At 42.9% G+C, this 22,579-nt stretch overlaps 1 protein-coding gene across 1 annotated transcript in view; it reads right to left on the bottom strand.

Annotated features, from left to right (window-relative positions):
* The window catches only part of TBXAS1 (thromboxane A synthase 1), a 166,364-nt gene that overhangs the window by 109,601 nt on the left and 34,184 nt on the right, over positions 1-22,579 (bottom strand). Inside the window, exons 3-4 of the mRNA XM_059172016.1 lie at positions 3,652-3,745; positions 1,002-1,054 (exon numbers count right to left, since the gene is read on the bottom strand). Coding sequence (XP_059027999.1) covers positions 1,002-1,054; positions 3,652-3,745 — 147 coding nt within the window. The remainder of the gene's footprint in view (positions 1-1,001; positions 1,055-3,651; positions 3,746-22,579) is intronic.

The raw sequence follows: 22,579 nt of genomic DNA, 5'->3' as shown, positions 1-22,579 counted from the left end.
AGCCAAAACTCCCAGGTAGGGCCTTTTCCATAAAATACAAGTCAGTCTTTTGAAAATCGTCACTGGGAGAAGAAGCATCACAGATCTTATGGATAGAAGGGTTCCCAAACCACTGGACCCCATTAGCGTGTACATTAGGAACACAACAGAAGTTTACTGCACCTAACACAGTGGTCACAGACCTGGAGGTCTGGAAAAAAGCTGCTAATAATCACCCCATGGCTGAGGAGGAGCGGTACAGAAACAGACTAAAAATGATTAGGACTCCAGTGTTGAAAGATGCACGTTGAGAATATGACTCAAGTCTGTCAAATCTTGAATAAAATAATTGGTCTTAACATATGTTTGTTCACCAGATTCTGGAATTTCATTTTTTTTTAAAGAAGGAGCATTATCTGAGACATAACAAGGGAAAATTCAAGAAAAAAAGAGGGCTCTAGTACTTTACATGGCAGAGAACTAGAATGACCAGATGTCCCAGTATATCCTGGACAGTCATCATGTCCACTGTTGGCCTGGGATAATTATTAATATCTCCCCCTTTCACGGCCAGCACAGTGTACTGTATTGGATGGCAGATTATATGGTCATGCAGCTGACAGCATGTTTTACCCACAGAATTGAACAAAATGGATCCAAGTTAGGTTTTGGTAAGTTCATGAGAAAAGGCCAGTCATGGGTTCTCAAGGCAAACTAAAGTGAGGCATGGAGGGCCCCTGTGTCCAATTGCAGCAGTAGTGCGAGATGGTCAAGGCACCCAGGGTCTGACCTAACTGGTCAGGGTCTTAAAGGCTGGGAAATGGTGTTCTTTCAGCCTAGCATGGGGCCCCCTTGGGCAACACTGGGGCCTCCTCCAGGAGCCTCATCTGTACAGTTAGGCCCTGGCTTTGTGGGTCCTTGAAAGACCTAAACGCACGCAACATCCCCATTCTGGTTATTACTTCCTTATCAGAACATGCAGAAATCAAGATAAATGGTAGAAAAGTGGAGTTCCCTCTTACCCACACAGAGGTCCGTATAGCTTTCTGAGCTCCATCTGGCTTTCCCAGAAACCCTGCAGAAAACACACCACTATCGTAAGAATAAGATTAAACAGTATTTCAAGTATTCAAATTTATTCAGGAAAAAGTCCAGAACCGTGAGAACACAATTACATAAACAATAAAAAAAAATAATTCAAGTTCTATTGCTTTCAAGTACTTTGAAGTATTAGAATAAACAAATAGCTTAAAAAACGTATTGCCAAGGAAAAATCTCGGTCAACTCTGGTTTAATGGATGGAAGGAGATCATCTCTACTTAAAGTATTTGCGTGTAATTGCTGCTAAAATATTTGAAAACTGTTTGCTTTCTCAACTATGTTAACATTCCCCTCTGCAGTGTGGTTTATATTATTATTAATTTTGGCAAAGCCCCCTTTGACAGCCACTATGTGTGCCAACGCCTGCTGAATCTATCCGAATTATCACAAATTCTGAATATCATGATCCAAGTGAAATTTTTGACTAAAATCAATGGAGTCAGAACATAAGAACCTTAGAGTAGCTTCACATGGGACAAAACATTAGACACATTAGAAACAAGTATACCTGGAGACAGATGTCAGAAAATGCCACACCCACTGTGCTGCAGGGTTGGGGCCATGTAGTGGGGATGGGGTTTGTGTGCAAATATAGACGGAGGAACTGTAGGGGTGAGGGTCTGGAGATTGCTAGATCCCTGTGTCATGGGAATGCAGTATAAAGGAGACACAACCGAGGCGTGGGGGAGAAGAGACAGTTGGGAGGTGGCGGGTAGAAGACGTGGATGTCCTTAATGGAAATACATCCCGTCCTTATTACATCCACTTTCACAGTCTAAGCTTGCCATACATCAAGGAAAGCTTCTATGAATATAAAAATAGTCGCTGAAATTACTATGTTCTAGAAGGATCTTGGCAAGGTTTGTACATACAAGGATGACGAGCTGAAAAGGAGCATATGTAGAAATTACCAGAGGCAGGAGCACAGTGTTCTCTTCATATCGACAGTTCTACTATTTTTCCTCAGAATGTTAGTACTAAATTACTCAACTGAATACAACTGATCATTCCCTCCTCCCAGAAATATGTGAAATCTATTTATTTTGAATTTCCTCTCCAGCGTGTTGTTCTCTTTTGACCCTTAGAAATTTCTTCCCACTTGCTTCAAGGACTCACCGGAAGCCTTAATGAGGTCGCTGTTTGTGGGTTTAGCGCGGTGAGCGCGCCAGCCCTGAGACAGAGGTGGGGAGAAGGTATTTAAAACACTAGGAAGAGAGCAACAGCAACAATAAAGAGGAATGAGAATGTCGGACAGAGCACAGAGACAGAAAGGAAAAGAAACCGAGGAAGAGGGAAAAGGACAGAAATAGCGAATGCTGTGATCTGTGCGGTGCTGAGGGCCAGCCTTTCTGAGGGGGGGGTGGGGAAATCCTGGAACGACATCGAATAGATATGACCAGGACTGGCCCAGTTAGCCCTTCCTGTCTCTGTTCAGCTCAGCGGTTCTTCACACATGGGATCTGTCGGCTCCTGATGCAGGGTCTGGTGGTAGCACCACCATGAGTTCGCAGATTAAACCATCTGGCTTCTGAGAAAACCCAGTGAAGGGAAACAAAAATATTCTTAGAAGATAGTATCTTGGGTCTCCATCTACAAATGCCTACAGGACCTTTCCACTTGCATGTCTTTCCGGCCAATCAAAGGTATCTCCCCAGACCAGCTGCCCTCCAGACCTTCTGTTTCTGTCAACTCATGGCCATTCTCCCTGTGAACCTGGCTCAACACTTAGAGACGCTTTGGCTTATTTGCCTTGAATTCTCTACACCGAATTCATCCTAGGAGTTACTAACTTTGCCCCCAATATCCTTCTCCTTCACCCTCACCACCTGAGCCAAGCCCTTACCACGTCACGTAGACTTTTTAAACTAAGTTTTCTCCCCTGCAGCATGACTTTCCACTTTAGGGTCCCTCTCCTGCTCACAAGTGATAGTACACAGGCCTTTCTAGAATGACAGCCACCCAGGTTGTCACTCCCCCATCTTTGGCTTCTAGTCAATCCAGGCTACTCATCAAGCTGTGCCCTATTTCTCATTTAAGTCCAAACACACATATTATTGTTCCTCACCTGGTATTGCATTCTTGCCCTTGTGTTTATTGCTCCTGCCAGACCTCCATCTCCAGGAAGTCCTCCAGGGTGATTCTAGCCCTGACAGATCTTCCTCTCTTCTGAAGGACACCACAGCTACCATCTCTCTCACCTAATCTAGCACTAGGGTACATCCCGTCTAGTGCTGAACACCATGATTTCATGCGCACGCTTAAGGGCATAAGTAATCTCTCTACTTCTTCCACATCCTAGGGCCTGGCACATTTAGATACTCAGTCAGTTGGATTTGAGGTAAATGGAGGAATGGACAGATGGCAGGATTCAGCACATGTTGATGAGTGATAATCAATGGAACATTGTCGTCATGTGAGACTTCATTCAAGGAGGGGAAGGCTCATCACACAGTGCCTTCACATATAGACCACCCAGGTGTGGGTGACCTAGATGGACACAGTGCTCCATGGGAGAAGCTGCCCTGGGCCCAGCATATCTTATGCTGGAAGACAATGGAAGGCTGCCCTTACCTGGCGGAAAAATGTCAAATTTCCAATAAAAGGAGACGGCTTGGGATGTCTGATGCCCAGCTTCTCCAGTCTTGAAAACGCTGATGTGGAATACCTGAGGGGAAAAGCAAATCTTAAAAACCAAGAAATTGAAGTTTTCATTCATATGTTGACTCTGTTGGGAAACAGAATTAGTGAGTTCTCCTCAAGGTAGAGTGGAAGGAGTGGTTTCTGGTTGACAGTGTCTAAGGACCAAAGCGATAGAGGCATAGAGGGCGAGAGTAGAATGGACCCAGGAAATTCCTTCCGATCCCATGGCAGGCTGGAGATGGAGGAATCCTAAAATCTCAGAGGTGGGAGACACGTTGGCGAGGCTGTCTTCTAAATGCCCTTTCTCCACCATCAATATGTTGTTTTTTAAAAATGTACCTCGCCCCAGTTCAATTCCTTTGCTTCTACATCAACCATGAACAATTATCAGAAGACAAAGGAAAAAAAAAAAAAGTCCCAATGGCAAAATTAAGTTCTCTGTGCAAATTTATGTGTTTTGCTGGTCAAAAATGACCTCTGCACATAATTTGTCCCTCATCACATTCCATGGCTTAAGAGAGAAACACAGAAATAGGGAGGCAGAGAACACACCATGGAGACAAAACCTCATCGCCAACTGCTTATAACCTCTTCGTGTCTTTGTTTTCATGGCCCAAAACCATATGGGAAGCATATTTTCTTTCTTTTTTTTTTTTTTTCAAAGATTCCATCTATCCACTTGACAGACAGAGACCACAAGTAGGCAGAGAGGCCAGCAGAAAGAGAGAGAGGAGGAAGCAGGCTCTCCGCAGAGCGGACAGCCCGACGCGGGGCTCGATCCCAGGGTCCTGGGACCACGACCCGAGCCAAAGGCAGAGGCCTTAACCCACTGAGCCACCCAGGCGCCCCGGGAAGCATATTTTCTTAACCAAAAATCAGGAAACGTGGGTCCGACAGATTTTGATGCCACTTTCCAGGAGAAAGCAGCAGTCTGAGAAGTGCAGCGTAGCTGTCAAAACATTGGAATTACTAGGATATTTCACCAGTTTATGGGAACAGTGGGATAACAGAGTTAAAGTCAGAACTGGCTTAGAAAAACCTGGACATATGGCTATAATCCCTAATCAGCCAGCCAATTAGGTCAAAAGTTCAGTTAGTTCAGAAAAATTAATGAGTCAAACTGGGTGTTTAGCATCATGCAGAGATCAGCCAAATCTCAATTTAGGAGCAAGGAAAAATATAGAGCGTATCATTACAGCCAAGCTTCCTAGGAGCACTAGAATTTAGATGAACAAAATGCTGCTCTAAAAAATCACTCACTTATCATTAGAAAGATGGAATGTTCGCTATAGTCTTCGACCTCCCCTTTGCCCACCTATAGTCCAATAAGGAGCACTGAAAATAAGAACTTTTCATCAAATATTCAAATATTCAGGGAAAGGACAACCCAACCCAAGTGCTGATTTGCATTATTCTGAGCAATGGGTCTATTTCTAAAGTAGTCACAAGGGAGAACCAAGAATGGGAAGGAGGTTTCCACCATCTGGCTGCTTTACTGGGTTTGAATGAATTCCTAGAACATCACACGGAAGTCCATGTTCAAGTGTAATTGCAAATCACCCTCTGAAGCCACATGTGAATTATACAGATTAGTCGTGCCAACATTCCTCTTCATTAGTGTGTGTACCAAAGGTCGATAGCATAGTATGTACAATTATTTGTTCAAGTAGACTATGATATTTTAAATAACTCCCCTCACACCTAAAAGGGAAGACCAAAGAAAACTTATCAGCCCTCTTAAGACTTGCCTCAACATCCTTGAATCTGGTTTCCAGGTTCATGTCTTCATCAGTTTTTGTGAATTATTTTTTTCTAAATGTGATCTCTAATGGATGGAAGGAAATATGTCGATCTTGGGCCACATAATTACATCTTAATTTTGTAATTAGATGTCTTGATTGTCTAATTAAAGGACAAGAAGTCTGTGCCTAATTACATGTGCTAATTATAATGCAAGTCCATGCCCTAATTATGTAACTCCACTTACAAAAACATGGCTTGTGTGTCTCTGCACAAAATTCAGACATTTTCAAACATATGGCATCAGCAGAGAATGTTCTGGACACAACCATAAACTTCACTTTGCAACCCATACTCAAGTATAGAATTTGAGCATCTTCAGCTGGGAAGTGGCCACAACTCGTCATCAGTAACCAAAGTCCTTGCACCAAAATCATCAGGGGGAAAGACCACTGCCACGAGACTTCCAGGCAGAATTGCAAAGTGGGTTGCATTGGTCTTGCTCCCACTTACTTCTCTGCACCCTTGTTTCATACTCTCTGATCCCAATGTTCCCATACTGCCCTCTGTCTCAAAAAAAATAAAAAAATAAAAAATAAAAGGCTCTTTGGACAATTCATAGACCCCAGGTGTTATGGTTTGAATCTGTCACCCCCCAAAAAGATCAGTTGAAGTCCTAACCCCTAACCCACAGAATATGATCTTATTTAGAGAGAGGGTGGTTGCTAATGTGATTAGTTAAGATGAGGTTGGGATGCCTGGGTGGCTTAGTTGGTTAAGCGTCTGCCTTCAGCTCAGGTCATGATCAAGTCCTGCTCCTTGTTCAACAGGGAGCCCGCTTCTCCCTCCACCTGCTGCTCTCCCTGCTTGTGTACTCTCGAGCTCTCTCTCCCTGGCAAATAAATAAATTTTAAAAAAAAAATGAGATCATACTCAAGTAGAGTGGATCCCTACCCCATGACTGGTGTCCTCATAAAAGGATAGCCACATGAAGACATGGAGACACAGGGAAAATTTCACGTGACAGCAAAGGCAGAGACCAGAGTTACATAGCTACAAGCCAGGGAACACCAAAGATGGTCAGCAAACCAGCAGAAGCTAGAAAGAAGCTAGAAAGAAGCCAGGAAGGAGTACCCCCTACAGGTTTCAGAGGGAGCACAGCCCTGCAAAAAGCACAATTTCAGACTTCTAGCTTCCAGAACAGTGAGAAAACAAATTTCTGGTGTTTTAAGCCCAGTTTGTAGTACTTTGTTATGACAACCCCTAGGAAAGGAAAACACCAGGAATACCCCTGAATGAGTTTTAGAGAGTCAATGTTAAAAGATTTTTAAAATGTCCTCCTACTACGTTAAAAACTGTCATTGCAGAGGAAATTTCTTTTTTTATGTCAAATCGTGCCATTAAGTCCTGTGCCATCAGAAAAGTGCAGGTGGCCTGGGAGGCTACTGTGAAAGGTAATAAGTGACCAAGTGGCCGCCATATTGTGATATTTAGAACAGCTTCTCTTTGATGGGAATTTTTTTAAAAGATTTTTTATTTATTTGTTTGACAGAGAGAGACATACAGCGAGAGAGGAAACACAAGCAGGGTTAGTGGGAAAGGGAGAAGCAGGCTCCCCGCTGAGTAGGGAGCCCGATGTGGGTCGATCCCAGGACCCCAGGATCATGACCTGAGCAGAAGGCAGACGCTTAACGACTGAGCCACCAGGCACCCCTCTTTGATGGGAATGAACGCAAATATCCCTTAATTATGATTATGGACATCTATCATTGCTTACATTAAGGATACTAATGTTGGAAAATGACATCAGAAAGCATATGCAGTAGCTTCAGATAGCATCGTTTGGTTTCATTTCAAGCTCAAGCCATTGTTTCTTGGTACAGCACACACACCCCTGCAATGGCAATGGTGTGCCTTACACTGCCAGTCTCTAAATAAATTGAACCATGTGGATCAATTTCAAAGTAAGATTTCATTTTTAAAGCCTAGAAATTCCCCAGCATTTCATTTTCCCCAAGACAAAGCCCTTTCTTGGTGGATTCAACAGAAGTGGTCAGCCAATACACTGGTTAGCCCAAGAAGCCACTTGTGATAAATTGTGGGGATATTTTGATGACTCATTCATTAAAGAGACAGTCAAGTTGATTGAGGTTTGGAGCAAGAGAAGACCATCAAATGATGGCCTGCCCTCCAAGATTTCCCTCATTGCATATCTTAAGCAACCATAGAGGAAGTGGTTTCTCTGCAGTGTGCTTGGAAAGAGCCAACTCCTGGTTCATCCATGACGTTCTCACTAACACTATCAAAGAATTTCTCCTTGATGAGTTTCAGAGGCTGTTGATATTTTTGAAATGCTGAAATATTCCTTTGGCAAGAGCACATCTCCTGGGGTAAAAACTGTGATCCTCCAGTGAAGCCAGGTAGCCCATCTGTCCTGCTCTTTGGAGAAGAAAAGCCCTTTGTCATGGTTCTCTACACTTGCAACACATACAACCATCAATTCCATTAAAAATTGTGGCCACATTGGAAATGTTATTAGAAACTAAGACTTTAAATTGTAGCTTCCAAAAGGTCTTAAGACAAAGGAACAGAATGCAATGTTGGCTAGCTTTGACAGAAATTTGGGCAAAAAATACTACCAACTATTGGAGATATGGCCTACTTTCATTTTACTCTAATTCTTTCCAGTTTTTTTCTCTAAGGATATTTTCTAATTTTGAGATTCTATTTTCTATAATGTTTTTCTATTTCTATTTCTTTGTATTTCTACTTTTTTCTTTTAATATAAAGAAAAATCTCTATGTCATGAATTCTTTATGAATATTATTTCTATGGCTATATGATATTCCTCTTATGGACATATCCTAATATACTAAACTATTCTTATTATTAAATATTCAGGGTGATCTTGAATTTTTAGCTAATTTAAATTATGCTACTGTAATGAATATCTTTGTGCATCAAGCCTTTCCGGCACTTTCTCCATGGAGCTTTCCCAGACCTGAAATCCATGGGTCACCGGATTCAAACACTGGTACGCAAAGCTTCCCAGAAAGTTTGTCCCAACAAGTCTCACTGTGTATGTATCCATTTCACCAAAGGCTCTCATGAAATTTTTTTCTAATTTTGTAGACACGTCAGTGTATCTTGATGTCTGCATTTCTTTCATTATTAGAGAGAGAGAGAGAGAAAGACAGAGAGAGAGAATACATTTTGCCATCTCTTTTTCCTGTAATTTCAAAAATATTTCCCAACTTCAAAATGATTCTCCTCGCCCCCTCCCCCCCTGTTCCTACCATGGCTTATCTAGGTGGCAGGCACAATTGTGCCACACTGACTGGTTAAATAATTAATTGGAAACTGAGCAGTCATTGATAGGTGACTGCAGGCTGACTCCAAGCACACATTTGGACAGGGAGAGGAAGATAAGCAAATGAATTCTGAATAGTTTTTATTTAGAAAATAACTCACCATTGCCTGTTAGTTGATTTTAAATTCTATTTTCTTCTCCTTCCTTGCCCCATTTATACCACAGAAACCGTAAGCATAGCGGTTGCCTCAGTCGTGCCTCCCACCAGGAGTTCCTTGGAAATACGAAGCTTCTAGAAGAGGTCATTCCAGTTGTCCTGTCAGCACCTCATCTCTGTTTCAGCATCCTTAGCTTCATGTTCAGTCCCCTTTCCTGGAACCCATTCCCTCAAGACCTTGCTCTCAGCTTGACTTCAGGGCTGGAAATCATCTGGTGTACATTCATCCATGTCTCCATTAGTAGTACTAGTTAGATTATCTACTAAGATAAAACTTGCAAAGCAGAATGTTCATTCACTAATCTATAAAGTCGGTGTCCTTTTCCAGGAACAAGAATCTGATGTTCCTACTCAGAGTCCCTCCTTTCCAAGTACTTGAGACACCAAATCTATCATCAGAGGGTAACATGTTGAGTCAGGTTCTATAATGAGAGGGGGCTCATCAAACAACTATGTCCCTGGGATCCTGGTAAAATAATCCTGCCCTAAAGCCAAGCATACCACTAGAAACAGTTGGCCAAGAGACAGTATGTTTGCTGTCCTGCTCCTCTTTCCCTGCTGACTGGCCGCCTCTGTCATACACCTTAGTACTAGTGGTGCTTGGGTCTATTCTGATCCTTTTGTCTGGCTTGTGGAAACCCCTCACTATTTTAGCTATTATAATTCTGTAATACTTTTTAATATCTTACTTTCTTATATTTTAGAATTAATTAGTCTAGTTTGATGAAAAATTTTGTTGAGATATTTTTATTGGAATTGCATTAAATTTATAAATTAGAGTACAAACGTTATCACCACATTGAGTATTCTCATCCTGTGAATGTGTTGTAGCTCTCCATTAATTCCATTATCTCTTTTGTTCAGTAACATTTTCTAATCTTATGCACAGAAGAGTATCTTTTTGCCATCTACATGCATTTGTTATTGGTATTGCTCATGTGTAGAAACTCCATTTGGACTTTAAAAAAATTACCATATAGTGTATTATTAGTTTCAGAGGTAGAGTTTAGTGATTCATGAGTTGCATATAACACCCGGTGCTCATTACTACAAGTGCCCCCCACCGCCCCTCCAGCAACCCTCAGTAGAATGTCTTATAGTTTTTCTTCCTCTCTGTTTTCGTCTTATTTTTTCCTTCCCATCCCCTATGTTTATCTGTTTCGTTTCTTAAATTCCACATATGTCAGAGAAAGACAAATACCATATGATTTCACCATTTGTTTTTTATGCCAATCTTATCATCAAGGATCCTCCTAAACTTTCTCTTTAGTTCTACTGATTCACCTGTGGAATATCTGATTTCTTATGCTAACTGTCATATTTTATACAAATAATATCAGTTCTATTCTTTTAATCCTTTTCTCTCATTTTTCATTCTCTTCTCTTATTACATTGGTTAGGACCTCTAGTACAATGTTTAAAAGCAGCAATAAAAGAGAGTATCCTTTTCATTCTCCTGACTATGGAGTGTATCTAAAAAATCAAGTGTGAGGTTTTGCTGCAGAGTTTTTACAGATATCCTTTATTGGATTAAAGACATTTCTTCTATTACTAGTTTGCTTAGAGAGTTTTTCTAGATTAGTCTTGCTATAAGCTTGTTTATTTTATTAATCTTTTCAAAGCATCAAATTTTGCTTTTATTTTTTTTTATTTTTTTAAAGATTTTATTTATTTATTTGACAGAGAGAGATCACAAGTAGGCAGAGAGGCAGGCAGAGAGAGAGAGGAGGAAACAGGCTCCCTGCTGAGCAGAGAGCCCGATGTGGGACTCGATCCCAGGACCCTAAGATCATGACCTGAGCCGAAGGCAGCGGCTTAACCCACTGAGCCACCCAGGCGCTCCAAATTTTGCTTTTTTTGATCATTTCTAGATTTTTTTGTTTGTTTTGTATTTCATTATTTTATACTCATTTTTTATTGTGGTATTTCTTCTACTTTCTTTGGGTTTACTCTTTGTTCTTTTTTTTTTTTTTTAAGATTTTATTTATTTATTTGACAGAGAGAGATGATCACAAGTAGGCAGAAGCAGGCAGAGAGAGAGAGGAGGAAGCAGGCTCCCTGCCGAGCAGAGAGCCCGATGCGGGACTCGATCCCAGGACCCTGAGATCATGACCTGAGCCGAAGGCAGCGGCTTAACCCACTGAGCCACCCAGGCGCCCCGACTCTTTGTTCTTTGTTTCTTTGTTTTTTTTTGTTTGAGTTTTTAAGTTAACAATATAACTCACTTTTTTTCAGTATTTTTAAAAAATAAATGTAGTTAGGGATGTAAATCCTACTCTAAGTACTTCCCCCCACACACACCCAAAGACTTCTTGACCTGCATCCTACACATTTTGAAATGTAGTGCTTTCATTGTCTAATAATATTCTAATAGGAAACTTCTGAATATAATATAAAACGTACTGTAGGGGCACCTGGGTGGCTCAGTTGGTTAAGCAACTGCCTTAGGCTCAGGTCATGATCCTGGAGTCCCAGGATCAAGTCCCACATCAGGCCCTCTGCTCATCAGGGGGCTGGCTTCTCCCTCAGCCCCTCACCCCTTTCATGCTCTCTCTCTCTCTCTCAAATAAATAAAATCTTAAAAAAAAAAAAAAAGTATTGTAAGGTGCACACAAGCAAAACTCAGGGAGATATTTTAGAATTGTAAGACCTTCCAATTGTTTTCAATTCTGCCCAGCCTTATCCACAGACATAGTAAATAAAATTCATTATAATTTGAATCCAAAGACCTGGAAAAGGGAACTGCTTCTAATCTTCACTCCTCTGGAGGTAGAAGAATGAAGGAGTACTGAGCAAATACTGAAGTATCTGACTGATGTGCAGTTCTTTCCCCAATAATGTAAGAACCACAAAAGCCTAGTCATTGTAATCGTTAAACTGATGACAGCTTTGTCACAACAGAAGAAAAATACATTTATACAGACATGCAAAGAAAGTTATATAGTCATTACTATTATTATAATTTCTAATAATTTTGGATGTTTCCTATGTACCAGGTACCGTGCTAAGAACTTTTTTATACATTGTCTTACATGAGCCTTCTAACAATCATGTAAAGGTAGAAATCAATATTATCTTCATCTTGCTGATTAGGAAATTAAATCTTAAAGAGGCCAGGGAATGTACCCAAGGTGATGCTGCCACAGTTGAGTGAGAGTGGAAACCAGGTCGGCCACATTTCCAACAGGTGCTGGTAGCAACTCACTCCACTAACCTGTTCCTTCTCGTCCTCGTGGCCGGGATGCTGCGGATAAGCCACCACATGAGAACACACAGTGACTACGCCGAGAACAAAGGCAGGCTTATTAGAAACCCAAAGTACAATAATAACAGTCAGATACTAATTAACTGACGATCGTGATGAGAGAGCTTTTGTCCTTGTAAAAGCCAACCCCTCACTTCTGTTTCTTACCTGTCTTTTACTCAGAATGCTCAACTATTTCTTCTTTCTCTTGTGTTCCTGTTTCCTTTTCTACTGGATTATTCCTATCCATATACAGACATGTTGCAGTATCTTCCATCTTGGAGGAAAAAGGTAAATTCCTTCGATTCTAGTTATTGCCTTGTTTTTCTTCCTTCCTTGCTAGTAACTTCCTTGGAAAGCATTATCTAGACCTGTTCTCTTCCCTTCTACACCCCTAGTCTCTTCTCCAACTGTTCCAACCACGTTTTTTGTACCCACCACTTCACTGGAACTGCCTTTGTCAAGGTCACCCATAATCCTGACTGGGTCAATCAGTGATTTCCTTGCCAGTCTTTGTACTTGACCTCTGAGCAGCATCTGGCACAGATGAACACTTTCTTCTTCCTGAATCATTCTCTTCCTCATGCTCCCTGTCGGCACTCCTTCGACCTCAGCAGCTGCTTCTTGGTGTCTTCGCTGGCTCCTTTCCTTCTAATAGTCACATCAGCTTATATACCCCTATACATCACTAACTTCCACATTTCCACGTCTAGTTCCATTCTCTCCACTGACCTCTTCTTTATCCAACTGCCAAATTGGCTGCACCCTTTTAATGTCTGTTAGGCACATTAAACTTAACATATCTAGACCTTAATTCAGTTTTCCCTCTAAACTTCATCCTGCCCAGTTATCTCTATGTCACTGTTGCAACCACGATCCACCAGTTGCTCAAGCCAGAAACATCTGAGACATGGTCGAGTGTGTGATTGTTTAGAATATGACTACCCGGGTTAGGGGAGGGTTATACATCTCCAGCCCATTTACAGTAGGCTGGGTTATATGACTTTTTTTTTTGCCAACTGAGCACAAACAGACACGATGTGTGCCACATCCAAGCAGAACTCAAAAGAGCAGCACGTGGTGAGCCATTTGATATTTTCCCCTATACCATGAGACCACTAGTCTCCCAAGTGAGAGTTGTTCCAGAAGCCTGGGTCCTGTTATGAAGATGAGGAGGACCAGAGTTGAAAGTGGCTCATGGTGGACATTTCGTGGGGGCAAGAAATAAGTATTCGTTGATGTAAATCACTGAGATTGGAGGCAGTTGCTATCCATGTGAAACTTACCTGAAGCTGACTGATACTAGACCTGATTTTTCGTTTTTCTTTCTTTACATACATTCTTATCATATCTGCCCACTTCTCTCCATCTCCACTGCTTCTATCCTGGTACAAGCCCATAAGAGGATGATTTGCTAGTGTCTAGCATATGCATTTCCCTTTGACCCATCAAATTCACTTCTAGGAATTTGTTCTACTCATATACTTGAACATATACGTATGTTGAGGGGTATTCATTTCAGCATTTCTACAACATGGAAAGACTGGAAACAACCTAGATATCTGTCAGTTTGGGGCTGTTTAAATAAATCATTATGCATATTGAATAGTATACTATGCAGCAAAGTTGGAAAGTCATCAAGACACAATATTATCTATAGTCGACATTTAAATTTCCCCAATTGTCTCATAATTTTACAGTATGATTATCAAATGAGGACCTAAATAAATTCTATATGTTGTAATTGGGTCAGAGGCCTTTTAAGTATCAAGTTTCTAAATTTCCCTCAACTTCTTCCCACCCACCTTTTTTCCTCTTGCATTTTTTATAAACAGAACAGGTTGTGTCTTTTAGGTTTTCCCATAGTCTGAATTTCACTGGTTGCTTCCTCTGGTGTAGTTCAACATGTTCTTCAGTCCCAGTCTGGTAGTGAGATCTAAACCATTGGTTCTTGAATTTGTCTGCACCCCGAGAACCTTCAGAATATTCTCATTTTGTGTCCCACCCCCACCCCCCGTGGTGACTTAATTATTTAGGGTGTCGCTGGAGCTCTGGAATTTTAAAAAGATCCTCAGGTGATTGTGGTGTTCCAGGTTTGGAAACCACTGATCCAGAGGCGGCTTCTTTCTTCTGCAAGACTGCTCTATGGGAGATTGATAATGTCTGTTTTTCTCTTTTATTGTGATCTTGGCTGCTGTGAGGATTATCACCTAGATCTATTAATTCATTAGAAGCTGCAAAATGCTGATATTCCTTCTGCACTTATTAGCTGGAATAATTCTAAATTTACCCTCTACTACTACAATTACTCTGAAAAACTGTTCATATAAGAAAAGTAGGATCAATGTTCAAGTCTTTCCTTTTATTGTTAGTTTTCAAAATAATGAGTTGATTCTGTAACATCTTACATTAGTAACTCATGATATTTTGTATTCTTATGAATTCATGGATTTAAAAAATATTTGATGCTCTTTGATCCATTGCAATCATCATTTTATTCATCAAATTGTCCCATCTTTGGCTAGTGGGAGCATTTATAAGTTTGCTCCTGAGTGTTTTTGATAGAACGTCTTTCTTGCTTTCTGAAATGACAAGATGCTCCAGGCTCATCTTGTACATTTCTTGCCCTAGACCTAGATTATCCACTTTCCCAAAAAGTCCTGGTTCTGTTTAGTGGAAAATGATCTCTAGAGATCCTAAGAGGAGAAAGACTTTTCACTGTACTTCTTGGTGATACTTCATGATACTATTTTGATACTTCAATCACATAAATGTCTATTCAAAAGCATAAATAGATCCTGAAACTTTTTAATTGACTCCTCTGTAATTAGTATTATTTTAAATGTCTAGTGGTATCTACAGAAAAGATCAGTATGGTGAATCCTATTAGAAAGTGAGGGAATTTTTCCACCTCACACAAATCAGAATGGCTAAAATCATCAGCAAGTCAGGGGATGACAGATGTTAGAGAGGTTGCAGAGAAAGAGGAACCCTCCTACACTGTTGATGGGAATGCAAGCAGATGCAGCCACTCTGGAAAACAGTATGGAGGTTCCTCAAAAAGTTGAAAATAGAGCTACCCTATGACCCAGCAATTGCACTGCTGGTATTTACCCTAAAGGTACAAAGGGACACATGCGGGGCGCCTGGGTGGCTCAGTGGGTTAAGCCTCTGCCTTCGGCTCAGGTCATGATCCCAGGGTCCTGGGATCGAGCCCCACATCGGGCTCTCTGTTCCATGGGAAGTCTGTTTCCTCCTCTCTCTCTGCCTGCCTTTCTGCCTACTTGTGATCTCTGTCTGTCAAATAAATAAATAAAATCTTTAAAAAAAAAAGGGACACATGCACCCCAATGTTTATAGCAGCAACGTCCACAATAGCCAAACTACGGAAAGAGCCCAGATGTCCATGAACAGATGAATGGATAAAGAAGATGTGATACACACACACACCACACACACACACACACACAATGGAATACTACTCAGCCAGCAAAGAAAAGAAAAAAGACATCTTGCCATTTGCAATGACATAGATGGAAGTAGAGGGTATTATGCCAAGTGGAAGAAGTCAATCAGAGAATGACGGTTATCATATGATCTCATTCTTATGTGGCATTTAAGAAGCAAAACAGAGGATCATAGGGGAAGGGAGAGAAAAATAACACAAGATCAAATCAGAGAGTGAGACAAACCATTAGAGACTCTTAATCATAGGAAATGAACTGAGGGTTGCTGGAGGGGAGGTGATGGGGGATGGGGTCACTGGGTGATGGGAGTTAAGGAGGGCGTGTGATAAAACGAATACTGGGTATCATATGAGACTAAAGAACCACTGACTCTGCTTCTGAGACTAATACACTATATGTTAATTAATAGAATTTAAATTTAAAAAATAAAATTAAAAAAGAAAGTGTATTATACCTCCACCAGAAAGGATGAATACCCAACTTTTGTATCAACATGGACGGGACTGGAAGAGATTATGCTGAGTGAAATAAGTCAAGCAGAGAGAGTCAATTATCATAGGGTTTCACTTACTTGTAGAGCATAAGGAATAACGTGGAGGACATTGGGTGAAGGAGAGAGGTGAGTTGGGGGAAATCAGAGGGGGAGATGAACCATGAGAGACTATGGACTCTGAGAAACAAACAGGGTTTTGGAGGGGAGGGTGGTGGGGGCTTGGGTGATCCTGGTGGCAGGTATTAAGGAGGGCACACATTGCATGAAGCACTAGGTGTGGTGCATAAACAATGAATCTTGGAACACACACAAAAAAATTTAATTTAATTTAAAAGAAAAAGAAAGTGATGGGAATTTTTAAAGTAAGCTCTCCTAGCTGTATTAGTTTCCTAGTGTTGCTGTAACAAACAACCACAAAGCTGATGGTTTAAAACAAAACAATGTATTATCTTACAATTCTGGAGGTCCATAGTCCAGAATCAGTCTTGGTAGTCTAAAGTTAAGATGTCACTAGGGCTGCTTCTTTCTGTCCAGAGGAGTATCAGTTCTTTGCCTCCTTGGCTTATGGCGACATCTCTCTAATCTCTACTTTCAGTAACCACATTAATGTCTCTGATTCTGACTCCTCCTGCATCCCTCTCATAAGGGCCCTTGTGATTACATTTAGGGCCCATGCGGGGAATTCAGAACACCTTCCCCATTTTTGAGAGCTTTAATCACACCCTCAAAGTTCCTTTTGCCATCTAAATGGCATTCACAGTTTCCAGGGATTTGGACCTGGACATCTTTGGGAGTCATTATTCAGTTGCCACATCACCTTATATTGTGTATATATCCTGACTTTATGTTGGAGTATGCCTGAAAAGGGGAAATGTCTCTGTGGGGACAGTGAGATCATCAGGGCTTCCTGTTTAGAGAGAACTGGGTGGTACAGCTCCTTGGGGGTGGGGCAGAGGCAAACTCCAGGCTCATCTGACACAGCCTCTGTCTGGGCCATCACTGAACTAGGCTTTACTGGCTCTACTGCCTGAACAGCCAACAGATAAATATTTTAAAGAAGACACTACAATTTTCTTTAAACAAAGAATAAGTCATCCGGTTGATGACTATTATAGCACAGAGAGCTAACTTTTCCATTTTTATCCCATCTTTTCAGAGCAGGAGAGTTGGTTGAGTCAATAAATCTCAATTGGTATGAAGACATTAAACTTCTAAATTCAGTCATTTGTAGAACATCTTTACAATTTTGTCATATCTGCAAATCTCCTCGGCTATTACTTGCTTCCCCATTTCCTTTACATAAACTTAAATGCATTCATTTAAAAGGAAACTATGTTGTGGCCATAAATGAAAACCATTACCACTTCCAAAAAGAAAAAGTAATGGTAAAAATCAACACCTTACCATGGAAAACTTTTGAGGTCTGTGAACCCCCTAGAAGGACTGTGTTGTTCTACGGGCCACTGGTGGAAAGACCCGGCTCTCAAGGATGGCCCAAGCAGGTGACATTTTTTTAATGTGCTCTGTCTCAGTTGCCCCAGCTCAGCTAATGGTGTAACGGCACAGCCAGAGGATGCTGAAGCATCTTTCCCAGGGCGCATGTGCAGAATTAGAGTGAATGAATGCCATCATCCTGTCCTTCCCTTTCTCAGAACCGAGGAGAGCTGGTCTGCTTCTGCCATTGCTGGTCTGCTTCTACCCTATGATAGTAGTTTACCCTCCCGAAGGGGAGATGTCCTCGTGGTGAAGCGCGTTATCACTGTTAGGGCTAATGGGAACTGACATGCCACAAATGAAGAGTATCACTGGGTCGACACGCAGTTCCTGTATGTCTCATAGCAGACCCAGCTCCCGGTGCCACGGAGGCCACAGGGACGTGGCATGTACAGCCTAGTGGACTGGACAGACTCTCAGTGGCTTGTGACAAGCAGTTAATTACGCATTTACGTTATGATCCTTGCCGCGAAGAAGCATCCGTGCCAGCTGAAATGTACACTTTGTGTTTTGATAACTTAGCACTTCCTCCGTCCGACTACTGGATGGTATTTGTCGAAGCTGAGAACAAATGACAAGCGGTCCTTGTGCTTATTACCTCCCCTCATGGCTAGTTTTCAGGCAACAGGACCCTCCAAAGACGACCGGTCTCCTGAAAACCATTAAACTGAGGACAGAGGAGTCAAACTGGCCTATGGCAGGGGAAGGCACAGAAAGACTGCGCTGCTTTTGAAGGACTGGGGAACCAGGTCCGGTGAGCGGGGAGCACGGGGTGCACGGAGGGGGCCCTGCTTTCTCAGGCTTTCTGATGCCCATCCCACCCCAAGAAAACCTACCAGCAGGAATTAGCTGGCACCTCGGGCAGAAGCAGCACAGGGCAGGGAGTCAGAGTTGGTGGTCAGGAAGGGAGGCGGCACAGTGAAGCCACCTCAGCCCCTGCTCCACTCCTCTCCTCCAGGCCACGCGGGTGGCCGCGAAGAGATTCTGGGAGTGGGCCTTGCCCTTCTGCACCAGCGAGAATTAAGGAGAAGCACAGAGAAGTTTCACAAGGTGAAAACACAGGCAACCTAGCTTTTGTTTGAAAAATAGAGCAAAGCAATTGAATTATGTCATAAAATCAGTTAAGTGCTATTTATGAAGCACTTCTGGATTTTTTTTAAAGTGTTGATTATTTGACTGAATTTAACTAGTCTGAGCCTCCCTCCCCCCACACACATGAGAAAAAAACAATGACCTATATAAATGCAGGCATGACGTCTTCCCCTCAAACCTCTCTTCCAGCATGGAGAAGGGGAAAAAAAGACTAATGGCTTAATGCATTTAAAAATATTCATAATAACTATGTTTAAATAAAACATTTATATTTATTATGGCATATTTAAACGTATCAATTTTAAATACAGAGCAATTCACATATAACTTTATATGTTTATACATTTGAAAAGGAAATGCTGCCTCCTGTATTTGGGCCTTGAATTCCTTATGTGTGAGGGGACCGTAGGCCCAGACGTGGCATCTTACAAAAGCCCCGACCTCATCCTGCTTCACCGGAAGCTGGAGGATAGATAGCTCCTGAGAGGTAAAAAGCAAGTCCTCCCCAAATTTCTTACAAACTTCTGTCAAGAAAGAGTTTTGCTCCTGGGGACTCCCATCTTCCGAGCTGCCCCACTGCTGAGCTCTGCAGCCTTGCCCACAAGAATGAGGTTCTCATCAGAGAGGCACAGGCAGCTTCTAGATCTAGAGACACAAGTCACCGGAGATGTATTTTTGCAGAGGTGGAAAAAGAAGTAGGTGGCTCCAGGTCAGTGGAAGCATCACCAGGAGACAACTGAAAGGACTCTTGTTCCTCGTGGACAGGTAAGGGTCCAGGCCAGAGCCCAGAGTTCATTTTTATCTCTCTATCTGCCAATTAGTAGACTGGACCTCACTGATAATTGTGCTCTCGAGGTAATGGCTTGTTTAAGTAATTGATGGTGTTTGTCCTCACTAGGGAATCTTAGCACATCAAAAGATGTTGAGAAAGCCAGAAATTCACCTAGAGTCTGAATTAATCACTTTGTCAAGCACAACAAAGGCTGTCTTGCTTGGTTAATAATCCCAAATGAGGTAGCAACCCTCAGTTAAATAAGGAAACTGTGGTGTCTTTAATTAATATTTCAAAGAGCTCAGACTGGCTTTTTTACTCACTTGATGTTTATGAGAATGGGACAAAATGCATCCAGAGCAAGAAGAGTGAGGCCTGGCCTCACGGGCTTCGTAGAGAAGGATCTGGGGGCTTTCGTTAACCACAGGGTCAGTGTGTGTGGCTGAGCCCAGGTCAGAGGAAGTCAGTCTGCGCGTCTGCCTCCGAACGCTGCCCTGTGGCCTCAGCACTTCCTCTTACCCAGGCTTGGCTTCTGGGGTGCTGCTGAACACTTCCCCCTTCCCCCCAGCTCAACTACTTCAGCCTCTCTGGGTTCACCTCAACGCGGCTGCCCTTCAGCCTGCCCTCTGGCCAACTTTCCGACCTCAAAATGGCTCTCTTCACAGGAAGCTCAAGCTTCCCCAGCTTCCTCCACAGGTCTTCACTGCCTTTGGCCTCTCCCCCTCTTCCCCCTACCTCCCAGAGCCCCAGGCCAGCTCGGGCTCGGCCCTGGCTTGCAGCCATACTGCAGCCCTGACTCAAGGTCATGCAGGCCAAGGTCAGGCTGGACACACTGCCGTGTTGGCCTGATCCCCGCTGCACTGCCATTTTTAAAAGAACGTTGACACCCCCAATGCTACTTGTAAGCCACCGAGCAGGGTGAGGGGATGGGGTCCGGAAGGCTGCCAGTCCAGTTCGGCAATCCTTACAGAATGTAGATACCATACAGAGGGTGAGTAAGACATCCCAGCACCCCCGCCCCCCAGAGTATATCCTATGGAAAACCAATGGGGGGAGGGGGGATTTCTCTTGGACTTGGGGAAGCCCTGGTAACTAACAACCTTCCAAGTACTTCTTATCTTACCTAATAACTCCCCAGTTGGTATCCTCAGTGTCGTCTTTGACTCCATCAATCTTTGTCTACAGTCAATCGTCAAGTACTGTCAGTTCTGCTTTCAGAAGATCTTGGGCGTGTTCTTCTCCTTTCTTCTAACTGGCACTGCCCTGTTTCAACTCTCATTGTCTCCCTGGGGCATGGGCCCCTCCTTTGTGTCCTGACCTGGCCTTCCAGCCTCTGGTTTCTCCCTTCATCCAATAATCCAGTCCACGCCAATCCACACCAGTGCCAGAAGAATCTTGCTAATGCACAAATCTGATCATGCTGTGGCCCAGTTTGGAATTCTCTATTGGCTCCCTGTCAAGACACACTCAGCTCCTTTATCTGGCACATAGGACCTTGGATGATCTGGCCCTGGCCTGACTCTTCAGTGCCACGCCAAGTGGACTCTTCTCCCCTGCCTTTAGACTCTAGCAATCTTGCACAACTTGGAACATTTCTGGTTATGCCGACTTGTTTTATCCTTCCAGGCTTTTCCCGCACGCTCTTCGTCAGGGCCAAGACTAAGGTGACACAGCAAGGGATCTAGGGTGTGACATTTAAGGAGGCACTCACTCTCAGGGATGTGCAAGCCTGAGAGTGAGCGCCTTCTTAAGTCTTGTGTCCCAGATGCCTGCTTACGCATGGGTGGTTCAGTGGTAGAATTCTCGCCTGCCAGATGCCTGCTTACCTCACCCTGGTCCCAGTACTCTTCCCTGCCTGGTGTGTCTGCCCTCTTTCTCCACTTGGAAAGTCCTGATCATTCTCCAGGTCTCTGCCAGAGGGATGCCTCCTCCAGGAGCCCTCCCAGACTGTCTTTGACACATAGAGACCATCTCCTTGGCCAAGGGCTCCCTAATGAGGAGGGACTGCAAATGAAGAGTGGAAAGCTCAGTGTATTGTTTGTAGGAATACAATCCCAAGTTCATTATTTATTGTACCTAGTTCTGTTTCCGTCATGTGGGTTTAGTCATCTGTAGTTAATCCTTTTGTTTTTATGAAGTCCTTAAAGAACCCTTTAGATGTTGTTGTGAAAGAGTGACATCTGCCTTGGGTGAACCCTAACAGACAATTAAATTAGAGCCCAGAGAGGACAGAGGGGGCTCCTCTCATCTCTGTGCCCTGCATAATAGTAGCGAATAATTACGAAGTGTTTCCTGCAAGCCAGGAGCTGGTCTAAGTGTTTCACACATGTTAACTCACTTATTTCTCTCCGTGCTCTGTGCACGCGGTGCTATGATGATCCTTTTCATCTTGCAGATGTGAAAACTGAGGCTCAGAATGATTAAGTGATTCACCTAAGGTCACTGATTCACCTAAGGTCACACAGCTAGTAAGCAGCTGAGAATGTCTGGTTCTGGAGTCTGTGCTCTTAGCTAGCAGCCTCTACTGTCTCTCCTTTTTATGTTTATGGAGCAGCCGATCGCCTACAACCCAACCCGTCTACTAGAGAGTGGCATAAGGACTCTGAGACGCCTGTGAATAGGCAGATGCCATTATCCCCTGGAATCAAATCAGTTGATCAGACTGGCTACCGAGTCAGCAAGGCCACAAGACTTGAAGTAAGGACTGGTGAGCTCGAAGAGAAGCCTGGCCTATGCAGGGTAGACCAGCTGTTTCTTTGGCCAGCCCAATTTCAGTATCTCTAAGTAACCAAGGTTGGTACACAGAAGCACGGGTTACTGGTGCACAGAATGGTTCTGTTCTTTCGTATCTTGCCTAGTAGGCACTCAAAAAAATATTTGCCAATCATGGGTGCCTGGGTGGCTCAGTGGGTTAAAGCCTCTCCCTCCGGCTTAGGTCATGATCCCAGGATCCTGGGATCGAGCCCGTATCAGGCTCAGTGGGGAGCCTGCTTCCTCCTCTCTCTCTGCCTGCCTCTCTGCCTACTTGTG

The sequence above is a fragment of the Mustela lutreola genome, chromosome 4 (assembly GCF_030435805.1).
Source record: "Mustela lutreola isolate mMusLut2 chromosome 4, mMusLut2.pri, whole genome shotgun sequence".
Taxonomy (NCBI): Eukaryota; Metazoa; Chordata; class Mammalia; order Carnivora; family Mustelidae; genus Mustela; species Mustela lutreola.
This window is presented reverse-complemented; position numbering and strand designations above follow the sequence as displayed.